Source organism: Eumetopias jubatus, unplaced genomic scaffold (assembly GCF_037043125.1).
Source record: "Eumetopias jubatus isolate StellerSeaLion01/CBP00866 unplaced genomic scaffold, mEumJub1_p1.0 scaffold_3, whole genome shotgun sequence".
NCBI classification, from domain to species: Eukaryota; Metazoa; Chordata; class Mammalia; order Carnivora; family Otariidae; genus Eumetopias; species Eumetopias jubatus.
The window spans coordinates 127,956,155-127,970,179 of record NW_028274809.1 but is presented as its reverse complement, the minus strand read 5'-3'; the positions used below and the strand labels follow the sequence as shown (position 1 = coordinate 127,970,179).

Sequence of the window (14,025 nt, the reverse complement as noted above, 5' to 3'; positions counted from 1 at the left end):
TTTAACTTAATGTTATTTTGGGAATTTTGCCTATAAGCATAAATTAATATTAATAATTACTCTAGCCACCATCAAAGGAGAGAAATATAAAGAAGTTATGAGTCTTTATTGGATTTTGCCTCTGGTAGTTTGGGGCAGGTCTTATTATAATAAACTTCAGGATATCAGCCAAATTTGTATCAACTAATTAATTACCTTTATAATGGGAATTAAGGACCAGAGAGTCTAAACTAAATTGTATAATTATTGAACATATTTATTAGCATATGTGGATGAGGAAAGACAACATATTATCTGAAAAGGTCACAAATCATGTTTATAAATTTTCTTTAGTTCTTTAGGATCAAGAATAAGACCAGAAAAAGAGAAAACAAATCTGTGGGCAAAAACAAATCAGACTTCATTTGCTTAAATTTCCAAATGGCCTCAGAGAAAATCTCTGAACTATTAAAACAAACTACAAAAACAACAAAACCAAAACTTCAACATTTACTTAGGAATTCAAGGCAAACATCTGTTCATAGACTTAGGATTAGTTTTAAATAGGACAAATAATTTTCATGATACAGAAATGTGAGTGATATAGGTATATCCAGGAGCTGGCATTTGAGTAACCTTATGAAACATTTTCTAGAAGAGGGAGAATAAGTTGCCATCTCTAGTTTACAATGAACAAGAACATCTCTTTGATAAAAAGAGAAATCTCTAACTGGTAGAAACATCATTGGAGGCTTTCATAAAGCATGCCAGATAATTTTCAGCAAACTTCTGGAAACAGGAGTGCTATTTTGTAAACCGAATGATGAGTACAAGTCCACTTCTCTATTGCTATCTGCCACCCCAACGTTGTATGGGCTGAAAATACAGAATTGAGGTAAGACGCAGCCACTTCTTGAGACTCTAAAGCAGGAGTTTTTACCTTGAGATCTATGATATGGTTCTATGGACTGGTTTCCAGGGGTCAGTGAACCCTCCGAAATTGTGTTTAAAATTATACGTGCACCTTCATGAAGCAATCTGTTTTCATCAGATTCACAAAGATGGTTTAAAACCCAAATAAGGTCATGGTCCAATGCATATATCCATATATCCATATCCCACATGGTCACTGCAGATACTGCTCTCAATTGACATTAGACCAGCACCAGGACAAGGCGAAAACAAGCATTGTCTGCTAATGGTGAAGATCAGCAGTGCAGGTATACAGAAAAACACCAGGGACATTCCAAAGAGTGGCAGCAGGGAAGAAATGGCAAATTCGAGTGTCTGCTGGCTGAAGTGGCCATTCTTCATGGCTGTTAGCAGGCTAGAGTCACTCATAAGTCAATGAGTCTATCATTCTGTCTCCCCTTCCAATTATCTAGGCAGTTAGAGGGACAACTTCTGCTATATGCTATTTTTCCTATATTAAAAAGTTGCTCCTCATTACAAAGAAAGCAGATGCAGCCATTCATTTATTATTAGTAAAATACATATTTGTTTGATAGGTACTTTCCTCTCTCCAATACTAGAAGTGAGATGAAGTAAATTATTAATGTTCACATAATTCGGCATTGTTCCAACCACTGGCACCAACTCATTCGCCAGGAGATAGATCTTAAATTTGGGAACTTTGTATTTCTTACTGACAACAAATAGAAGAAAGATATTTAAACATTTACCTGCAAGATTGTCGATTTCTTTCTCCTGCAGGAGACTGACTGCATCATCATCTCCTTCCAGCATAAGTTCTGTCTCTGCATTTTGATTCACTATTGCTTGACTTCTGAAGGCTTTCTTGGACTTTACCACATCTTCTTCAGTGCCTAGTCACAAAGGAAATACAACAATTTAGGTTATTATGATTGTTTGGCTTTTAGTATTAAAAATAACCTATTACTTATAATTATATGCTGCATTTATGTATGAGTTTACAATTACAGAACATTTTTACCTTCTTTATCTTGTTTGGTGTTCACAAATAATCTTATTCTTGATCCTAAGACAGGGGGGTGTAATCAATCACCTACCCTTCTTTTACAGAGGAGGAGAAAGGCTGAGAAATCCCATTCCTCACTGAGGGACCTAGGAGTTGGCCGGTGGTAGAGAAAAAGACTACAAATCCATGTCTTGGGGCTCTAAGATCACCACTTTCTATAAAAAATCTGCACCTCACCACAAACTTGGTTTTCTGATACATAAAAGTACACAATTATACTTTTGTGTGAATTAGAAAATCAATTGATCAGATCATTTTTGAAAGTAGATAAGTGTGAAGAAAACAAGAATGTGTCCACATTTGAAGAGTGCAGTGGTTGTCACTGGGAAGCTACAAACGGGTGAAGTTAGGAATGATGGAGACACCAAATGTGTTGCACAGCAGCTATTTCCTTAATAGTCAGTGAAAGCAATAATGTTCTTTGAAACTGATAGCCTTATTTTGTTAGATAAAATAGTACAGGGGGCGCCTGGGTGGCTCAGTTGGTTAAGTGACCACCTTCGGCTCAGGTCATGATCCTGGAGTCCCGGGATCGAGTCCCGCATCGGGCTCCCTGCTCAACAGGGAGTCTGTTTCTCCCTCTGACCCTCCCCCCTCTCATGTTCTCTCTCTCTCTCTCATTCTCTCTCTCAAATAAATAAATAAAATCTTTAAAAAAAATAGTACAGAAGGCCAAACATACAAAAACAAAGTAAGTCAGAAAAACTGAAATACAGCCAAAGCTGACCCAGCATTAGCATGTCAATCAGTGTAAAGGTTAGAAATTACAATGCAGTTGAATCCCTCATGGATTTGACTCATTAAGAGATATAATTCAATATTTAAATTTCAACATTATATTTCAGTATTTTAAGAATAGCCACTTCAGCCACCTGCTTTGGCAGGTGATGATGACTCTAAAATTATCTGAACAGCAAATTATATATATATATATATATATTTATTTATTTATATAAATACATATATATTTATATGTATTTGTATATTTAGCTAAAAATATCTTTATTTCGTATCACTTGAGGCTGGAATTCAGCCCCAAAGAAAATGTAATATTTACTGTGTTCTAGCTGTAGTATTAGTATATAGGTTTCAAGGAGGCAGCATTTCCTGGGAAAATACCCACACATTTCATTAGGTGTGGTGGATATATTCCTGAAAATGGGAGCCTAATAAATCACTCCTGTGTGGTGGTGTTGTATCACAGTTCTAGGGACTGTTAAGGGGTCTGTCTGTGTTGCATTGCAAAAGTGTTAGCCTCTTTCATTGCAACTTGCACGCTTCTTTTTGTCAGCGATGCAGAGCCAATTCTGTTTGCTAAAACATTAATAAGTAGCACATACAGGAGTAAAAACCACATGAGGAACACAGTCATGCCACAAAAGCACCGTAGAATGTTATTGTCACAGAGGTAGGGTCTGTCATCCTAGCTCTTACAGGATAATAGCATTTAGAAAGCATGGCTAAAAATATATATATAGCATAACTGCATAAAGTAATAATTGTTAAATGTATATTTTGGTAAGTACTCCAGAAACAAACAGTATTATTACAACTCAATGCTACGTGGGAGGTGAGGGGCATTAAATAGGTTATATGTATATTTTTCTTTCACTGGCCCACAGATGATTCTTACTTCTGGAATAAGAGACTGAGGACTGATTACTGAATGCTCCAGAACCTTATCTTAATTTTATTTGGTTTCTTGATGATATAAAGCCAGTAAAACAGAACACTTCTGGGGGTGGCTAGCTTTATAACTTGTTTGCTTCTTGGGTAGTAACTTAATTTGAGAAACTCAGAGCTTGCATCATTTGAGAACAAAAGAGGTGAATCCAATCACTAATAACCGAGAAGCCTCTCTTGAGGTCTTTATAGTCATATTGCTATTAGACATCTGCAGCTGGATACTCCTAAGTCCACATTTCCCTAACTGAATGAATCATCTATTGCTTCTCCACCTCCCTCAGTTTTGATCAACCCACTTACTTAAGCCACAAACCTAGGGGTCATCCTGGAAGGTGACTGCCATGGCCCCGGCTCAGGCCACCACTCTTTTGGTCTGGAGGTCTTCGATAGCTCCATTATTCACACCATCCCCCACATTTTTGTCAGAGTGATTATTACAAAGCAAAAATAAGTGGAGGATATTTTCCTGCTGCATAATGTTTCCTTCCAATCAACAACACTCAATGCAAGGCTTGTATGCTAGGAGTCCAAATCTAAACTCCTTGGCATTGCTGGGCAAGGCCTTTTATCCTCCCATTACCAGCTTTGCATTATCTTTTCTCACTCCATCAGCAATACTGAACCTATTATAGCTTCCAAAATAGGTCCTCAGACCTATTTACCTGGGCTAATATTATTCCTACTGTATGGTATGTTCCTTTCTTCTTCCTTTTTGGGGCTCATTCCTATGTGATCTCCCAAACTCACCTCCTTTAGGTGCCTTTCCTAGCCAATTGCTCTGTATTTTCACCGTTGACACAGAACTCTACCACACTGGACAGGTGTTATCTGTTATGTGTTTGTCTTCTCCACTGAGCTCTGGCCTCATTTCTGCAGCCTCAGTGTGAGGCACCCAGCAAATGTGTAACAAACAGTCGCGGAATGGAATTCAAGTCTACCCACTCTGTGTTCTCTTCTCTGATTTCTTAAGGTAAGTTTGTGTGCTCTTTCCCTGACCCTTCCACCACACCTTATAAATCCTGTTACTGTAGTTATAGGTCCTGTAATTGGTTGCTGGCTTGTTGTCTCGGAATAGCCTGAAAGCTCCTTGATCACTGGCAACGTGCTTCTGTCTTTGTATTCTCAGTTCTTAGCACAATGCCTGGCACAGAGCGAGCCCACATATATGCAGAACAAATGAATAAACTGAGACATGAAAGTTACCTCTGGATACTTCTTAATCTGAAAATCCTAAGATTTCTCAGAGAGTCTTGGTAATTTGCCTCCAGTTTGGGGACAAATTGGAGAATTTATGTATTTACACAAAGGAAACTTGATTCTTTATATGAAATAATCAATAAAACTCTTTAAGTATGAGTCAGCCTGATAAAACAAATTTTCCCTTGTGGACAACCATGTTTTATCTGTGTTGTCATTAAGAAAAAAGCTTTACAATACTCTTGTGTTATTAAAATTAAAATCTACAAATAAAGTAAACGTAATGAAAGGAAGTTGAGCTCTGAAACGTACATTAAGCTTTCAATTTTATCCTCTCTGGTTTTAAAACAGTAAAACAGGTATGCCCTTAAAAGATATATAGTAAAATGATCCATACCGACACACTGAACTCACCATCCCTGCTGAAGTGTTATCAGTTTGTAGCTCAGTAAACTTCCTGATTTTATGGTACTGCACGAAACATTTATCTAAATTAAAGTGTACAAGATCCAAAGGTGCTTCTCAATCACAATATCTTTTATGAATTAGAGTTTCATTCATCAAAATTACAAGCAAAAAGAGGTAAGGTCTCAAAGGGCTGTCTCATTACAAGGCTTATAAACACTGTCCTTAGAAAGAATTGGTTTAACACCCAACAAATCAAAATCTGATTGGGAAGAGAATTTATTTGAGATCATGTATCTTCACAAGACATGTTGGACTGAGTGCACTTCTTGGCCTCTTTAGCCGTTCATCAAGAAATTAACAAGCAAATGCTACAAACCACCAGAACTCCCTACTTAGATTTGAAAATGTGAATTATGTCTAAAGTTGGATAGGATAGGCATATATACTTATTTGCTAAGAAAACATCAAAATGCCATAAATTAGAAAGGTTCAGAAGTAATAAAATACCACCAAATTATAGATTAATCCAGATCCAAAATTATTTTTACATTATTTTCCACATCGTGTGACAAATAACTACAGAAAAATATTCTATACCCATTAGATTCCTTAGCAAATATATATGCTTGTAGCTCTGTATGTGAAAACATTATCTAATATAGAATAATGTGTTAGACAAAAGTAAATAAAGTTCTTCTTTCATTAAATTTATTTTAACAAACAGGATCCATGAAACAAATAATATTTTAAACCCAACGTAACAAGAGAACTAAAACATTTCTGGTATTATTATACTCTAATATTACTACTATATTTGTATTATTATTATCTTTTAAATAAGTATAAGTTAAAATATAGAAATGGCAAGTTGGAGACATTAACTTGTCTTAAAAATATTCAGAGAATATGTCTCTCTGGCAAATTTGGACAAGCAAGGTGAAGAAGTTATTTTATTTGTCCTTTTTTATTGACAAATATAAATAGTTAATGTAAAGAAAAAGGCTACATGGTAGTTTATCTGTTTAAAGAATTATCCTATACATATTCTATACAGCTCTAAAACATCTATACTAATAAAGATAAAAAGAAATTTACACAATAAGAAAGCCGTAAATTATATATGTGTGGCTAGTGCACACAAAGAAAAGCTATAAACCCATAACATGCCAATTTTAGCATAACATCAGCTTCTTACCAGTTTTATGCTATTGTTATTTATTTTGCACTAAGTATAGAAATATGGTTTTAATTTGTTAAGTTTAAAAATGATATATGTATGCATATATGGGTCTATCTAATGTGAATGTACTGTGTAAAAATACATTTTCAATGTTATTTGATCTGTACAATTAAATACATGGTCTATGACTCATGATCTGGCCCCTACTTCTTTAACCTCACCTATTTTACCAATTTGGTACCTTCACATCTTATAATCCCCAAGAGCTGAACGCTTCTGTTCCCAAACATGCAACACTTTTCAAGTGTTTAAATCTGACATATGTTATTTCTTTTACATGGAATTCTTTTACCTGCCTTGTCCTTCAAGATTCAGTGTAGTTGATTACTCCCTTTTCTGTATAAACTTTGTATCTTACAAACAAGTCAAAATATATTATCATGATTTTTTGATGTTTTTTTCCGGAGTCTTTTATTTGGGTATTATCTTATTAGATATGTGTCAGATATCTAAGTGGCAATCAATAAATGTTGAATGACCACATGAAAACGTAAGCATAATTCACATGGTAATCATTTTATATGCATACTACATAAGTTATTTCTCTCTTTATGTCCTTTATAGTCTCCTCGTAAATGCTGGATATGAGCTTTGCAATTCTAACTTTATTTTTTCCCCAAACATCTATTAAGAACATATTTTAAAAAGATATTTAGACCTATCTCTTGACTTCAGTTTCTCAACCTGTGAAAGAGGAATATTTATCAACCAAACTCCCACAGGGTTACTGAAATGTTAAAATGAGACAATGGATATTAAAATACTTTGAAATGTGTGAAGCTTATTTATATAAGAAGCTTTCAAAATGATGGTTAAAATTTTGGTAAAATAACATAAATCGGCAAGATTACTAAGTATATAACTTAAAATTGAACAAGAATACAGCCAGTGCTTTGCTGCTTATAATAATGCTTCTGAGATTTATATAAAGGAAGAAAAAAGCAGGCTGATGTGAGGATTAAAAAACTCAAGATAATTCATGCATGTAAGGTCTCAGTACAATGCCTAACAAACAACAGGTATTCAACAAGTGATGGTTTCCTTTCCTTCAGTTGGGATTAATCTTTTTCCCTCTGCCATGCTGTCATTACTCTGTTTATAGTCAGCACAATGAAATATGAGCCTTCATCTCCTCCACTGATGGTAGGCTCCCCGAAGACAGGAAGGATAGCTTGTAGACAGGGGCCATGAAGTGTTTGTGAAATTAAATGGAGTGTAAACAGCTTACATTAAAAAACTGTTTCCTCCCATTGGCCACAATATTCATTTAAAGATATTATTAAATAAAACTACACAAACATCAATGTATTTGACATGTGTTTTTGATTTTGTATATCGGTATGTTAAGAATATAAGAGTTTTTAATATCTTAGATATCTGAAGGAAAAGAACAGCTTTCTCAACAAAGCTGGTATCAGAATTTGCTTTACAGAATTATACATAGATAATGCATTTAATCTATACTTCTCTTCCATCACTTGAAGAAAATGGGCAGAACAGAAATTCAGTTTTATTTCAATTTCATCTAAATGTAACATCAGGAAAAATTCTAATGTTTCTAAATATCTGGAAGTCAGTTTCACAAAATGACATTCTTTTGTGAAAGAGAAATTCTTTTCAGTATACACCAGTATACACCACTTCACGATATTTCTAGTTTGTAAAATGTTTTGAAAAAATCTATTTAAATAAATCTACCCCTATTTAAATAAGATAAAATGCTGCAATTCAATGTCAGTTATACTTCAATAATTAAAAAAATGCTGCAATTCATATTCAAACCTAAACGCTTTCCTTTAGAAGTATTAATGACATTGAATTCCTTGGGATATTTTAAAATAAAGATTACTTTTTCCTTATTAAAGCTGAAATCAGAGCAACAAATGCTTTTATAGAACAGTGCTTTTAGTGACTTTAAGTGATATTATTTCATTTTCCTAAAAAGAAATATTTTAAGATAAATGTATCTCTCAACTAATTACATTAGATATGGTGACATGTTATCATGCAATAATAGGTACGAATCAATCTGTTACTGAGAACTTTGTAATTTTGAACATTTCAGATAAGATGAAAGAACGTTTTTTACTATATTGAAAAACCTATGACTCAAAATATTTTATGCTGACCTTAACATGATCTGAAAGCAGTAGATACATATATATACAATACACTTCACTAGTTTACTAAAAAGTAAGTCTTTTTCTTTGTAAATAATTTAAATTCAAAATTAAATTTTGTGTTTGACTTTATAAATGGACATAGTATTTCTTTCCTTAAGAAACATAAATAACGCTGACATAAAAGAAAGACCTACTAAAGACTAAGGACTGAAAAAAAAAATCATGGTTTATATAGAACAAGATTCAAAAAAACCCCAGACTTTGCAGTGGAAACATCCTAATGATAAAAAACGATTAGTGACACTGAATGAAAATACTACTAAAAAGAATGACTACAAGTCTCAGGTATCCTTTTTTCTCTTTTACACTTGATGCTGAGTCAGGAGACACTTCATCAACACAAAATCATCTTATGAAAGCAGGCATTTTCACAAATGAAATAGATGGTTTTTATTTGCTGTTTCAAATACACTTTAAGTAAAAATTTGAATGGTTATTGACCAGATTTAATAAACACAGATAAGAAATCTGGACAGTTCAGACACCAAATTCCTCCTTTCTTAGTAGTGGGTACTTTAGTCTGAATGCATTAGATTTAACGGTGGTTCCCACTTCATTTTTGTTGACTGATAATATATTGAATAATCCAAAAGAGATACTATCTAAACTACCAAAAAACCAAAAACCCAAGATACCAGCTTCAAATTTATAATGAATTTGATTCAGAAATAGTAATCCTTGCCTTAATCAATAACTGATGTTACTTATGGTCCATTTTAGCACAACCTTATTATCACATAAAATTAGAGTGTAGCATCCTTTGTGTGTTTACCAATGAAGAACATGCATAGACTTTTGTTTGTTTCAAACTAGACAAACATTATATCTGCAGGTAGGCTGTTCTCTGGAAAGCTCGAGGAAAATATTCAGTGGTAAAGTGTACAATTAGCAGTATGGGCATTAATTAAGATAAAGTGTTCGTAGAAATTATTCTAAGCGGTAAATTCTTATTCAGATTAGTTATGCTTGTAAACGATTTACTGGACTATAAGAAATAAAATAAGAAAATGGCTGCCTAACATCAACAGTTATTGCTCAGTGGAAAAGGACATCAAGGACACTTGCAAGTAAAAGAATTGGATCAATATTAACGTGATTTTCATTTCATGCTTCCCCAACTCCAGTAAGCTGACAATATACTCTGATTATGTGAACTGCCTCAGAGTAACACAGAAAAGGTTATTAGAGCAAGAGGTGGAAATGGAATGCACTTTTTATATTGACAGGCCTGCTAATAGAGTATACTGATTTTCCAAGACATGCAATGCATTTTTACAATTTGGTTCTGACAGCAAAAATGGAATTTCATTTATTCCTAATTCAAAATATTCATATGTAAGCAATATTTCTTAGAGCAGGCCAACAAAGGGGATATTCTCAAACAGCATTTTTAAACTGAAAAAAATGCAATTAAAAAGGTGCAAGAAAATATTATTGAATTTAAGTGCAGCACTATATAAGTATAAAATGCTAACTTAATAAGCTTCTTAATGGAGTGAATGTAGAAAACTGCATTCTGTGCTTTTTAAAGGAAATTTGATAAACCATTATTTTAAGAATATACATGATGATAAATGTGGAATCCCTGTGCATTTTAGACGGGATATTACTTGGTAGCGTTTTGATTAGCCATGAAGTTAGGGTAATTTTTAAATATTTGAACTAGGATTTTATTATATTAAAAATCACATGGCACACTTTACTTGTGGGAAAAAGTGCTAAAACATATAGAAAACTTGGGGCAGTTTGGAACCCTCTAAATATCATACAGAGCAGAGATGATGCATTATTCATCTTTGTGATTATTTGAGTACACAGCATAGCGTTTGGCTCCTATGTTAAAATGCGCTTAGAAAAAGAGTAGTATGAAATAAAGTCCATCGAAAACAGCAAAGACAGCTAATTTACATGGTTCTATAGTGGCTTTTATCCTCATTCTGTGCTTTTCTGGCATTTTCTAGATTTTCTACAATGAGCATGTTTCTCTTCAGGAAGGAAAGAAGGAAGGAAGAAAGGAAGGAAGAAAGAAAGAAAAAAGAATTAAAGAAACCTTGCATCATGAGTCAGGAGGAGTAGATGGCAGATGAGTAGTAGCCTGGAAGAAAGTTCTGGCAATACTGGGAATTAAAGAAAAGATGATTCAGACAACTTAGAGGAGAGGGTGGGCACGCTTTCCCTGGCACTGGGTGGCATCAACCTGGGGAATGATGCTTGGTTTTTCTTTGAAAAGCCTGTTACACACTTTGGTGTGGAAAATTTACTTTAAAACCCTGGGAAATGGGAATAGGAGATATTTCGGTTAGATAAGCAACTGGCTCAGAGACATGGAAGAAAAAACTATTAATTAATAAAAATTGCTTTCTAATTATAAAAAAATGGAATAGCTAAGAGGTGGGGCTGATATAGGTTATTTAAAGCACTTTTAAAAACACTCAGAACATTTTAAAATACATTTTTGTAAATGACACAGGAAGTGCATGCTGTAAATGATACTACTGTACTATAGTGCGTACTGATATGTCTTTATGGATTGTATGTCTCTATAGGCTACAAGAGTAAGCCAAAATTTAACAGGTAAACTTTAAAGCGGGGAAAAGCTCAATAATGCTCCTGCAGTTAAGAAAATTCCAAGTGTACTGACAGTAACACACTATATAGTAAGAGAAGGGTACTGAGATTGAGTTTTTGTTCTCTCTACCACTTACTAGTTAGCATATCACCTAACTTCTCTGGGTCTGTCATTTTCTCAGATAAAAATCCGTTTGTCTATTGACAAATCCTTGTACAATATGGCCTCCAACAGGCCTTTTAGCCTCATTTTGTACCATTTCCCCATACCATCCTGTGTTCCATCCCACGCCACCATCTTGCATTCCCCGGACACATTATGTTGTGTTGTGTGGTCCCTTGCTCCACATGGCCACCATCTCACCTACTGGCTTGGGAAGATCTCCATTCACCCTTTCAAGTCCAGCTAAAATTTATTTCTTCAGTTAGGCAAACCCCTTCAGTGAGCTCAGATAGCATTTTAATACATTTCAATAAAAATATTTATCATAGTGCATTGTAACTATTTCTAAATGCAACTGTGCATATACTTTATGAAAAATGAGTCTAAAAGAATATAAGTAAGATTATGAACAGTTCTATGCCACTCAGCAGTAATATAATTTTGTCAGCTCCCTATCTTAAACAGCCTTCGATGCTCTAAGTGGAAATAAAGTGCAGACATAAAAAATACATTTCAGAATTTGAAAATACCATATCTGTAAAACCTATTTCGTAGGAATCCCATCCTTCAATGCTATTACTGAAAATGATGAAAAGATGTGGCTAAAATACTGTATGTATACCTTGAAAGTAATCAATTATCAAATTAAATAAAAAAAAGCAGTGAAAAAAACCCAGCAACTAAATACATAGAATTGAATTAATGTGGATACTCTAAATGGAATAAATAGAAATAGAAATAGAAAACATTTCCTGTTTTCAAATGGTTTATATCTCAGATTATGACACATCCAAAGTCAAGTATTTTCTGAAATCTTTACAAAGTGGCCTATCACAAAATGTAAAATATTGAGGCCATTCAAAGGAATAAGTTAAGCTCTTTTATGGCTTCATGTCTTGGTAATTTCTGTTACTACCACCATTCCTGGCTCATCTGGTAAATTCCTAATCTCTCAAGACAGTTTCTAAGTAATTACTTCTATGAAGTCTACTCCAACCCACCAGACTCTCCCACTCTCACTGTGCTCCTTTATGAACTACTACCTCTATGATAACTATTTCTCTCCAGTAGACCAGGATTTTTCGACCCCGGGACTAGTGACATTTAGGGCTGGATTTCTGTTGCTGTCATTGTTCTGTGGAAACTGTCCTGTGCATGACAGGATATTTTAGCAGCAGTCTCTGTTCAGTAGATGCTGGTAACACATGTGCACCTCCACCTCTTGTTACAAAGCACCGCACTACACTATGTGCACTTAGAAGGTAGAAACTGTCTCAAACTCTGAAGCCAGCATCTAGCACATGTGTGGCATGTAGAAGATATTCAGTGAATGCTCTTAAATTAATAAAGTTATTTGATTTTTCTGAATCCGTTTAAAGCCTACCATATGAATCTTCAACACAAAACAGGGAGTTGTTAGAACATTTGTTGATACAAAAATGCTATATAGTCTGTAAAATGCATTTGATAAGCATACCTTATAACTTAGTATTTATATAATCTGTTTTAATTATTTTAAGAGACTATAAGAACCAAAGGGTGAAGAAGCGCCTGGTGGCTCAGTCAGTTAAGCGTCTGCCTTGGACTCAGGTCATGATCTCAGGGTCCCTGCTCAGTGGGGAGTTTGCTTCTCCCTCTCCCTCTGGCCCTCTCCCCTGTTCCTGCTTTCACTCGCTCTCTCTCTCAAACCAATAAATAAAGAAAAAAATCTTAAAAAAAGAAAAAGAACACAGGACGAAGACAATGTTATGATATTAAAATATGACAGTGGCACCAAAAAGAGTGAAAGATGGTCCCCTGCATTTCTTTTTCTCCCTCTCTTTTCAAAGAGTTCACATCATTCACTTTTCAGTGAATTATTTTAACTATAATCAGATCACCTAGTTCCTTCCAGGTATGGAGAGTCAATTAATAATATACCAATTAAAATGGAGTATTCAATGAACAGTAAGATGTTTGCTAGTGTTTCTACAAAAGACAAACAATAGGCTATTTAGTAAAAAAACCAAATCATATTTCTCAAATATGATAATAATTATAAACTCTTAAAACGAAGTCAGATAATTCGCTTTTTTCTCAACAATTTTTATAGATGCATTAGAATTTTTTATTCTCAGCGCTTTCCTTATTTCTGCAAGTAGCACATTACAGTAGCCATGCATATACCATCAAAACTAATTTAATTCCACATTCATTACAGAGCTGCTTTTTATTCATCAAGGTCATGTCTTGATGGCTTCACAAGCTTAGATAAATCAGGTGTTAAGCAGACACATCTCTGAGGAACCTAAGGATGTTCTCATTTGCAGTTCTCAGCATATCTTATTATTTATTGCCAAAGAAATGACTGATTAACTTTGTCATCTTTGCTCCATGTTTTTTTTTCTTCCAGCTGAAGCAGCCTGCCCTCTTCTGCAATGCCTGATCAGACCTATTTAAGATGATGTCTTTGATCACAGACATGGGGGAGCTTGCGATCTTAGGCTTTGATGAAACATTGTTCCACTATAATTTTATGCAAGGGAAACAGAGTCCTAAATGATAATTGACAGTCAACAAAGACAACCGAACTTATTAAGATTTTGCACTATCCTTTGACAGC

At 34.4% G+C, this 14,025-nt stretch overlaps 1 protein-coding gene across 7 annotated transcripts in view; it reads right to left on the bottom strand.

The window, feature by feature from the left end:
* Positions 1–14,025, bottom strand: part of NBEA (neurobeachin) — a 685,632-nt gene that overhangs the window by 215,723 nt on the left and 455,884 nt on the right. For all 7 annotated transcript variants that reach the window (XM_088021800.1, XM_088021804.1, XM_088021803.1 and 4 more), the window contains one exon: positions 1,662–1,805. In XM_088021800.1, the coding sequence (XP_087877926.1) occupies positions 1,662–1,805 (144 nt within the window). The remainder of the gene's footprint in view (positions 1–1,661; positions 1,806–14,025) is intronic.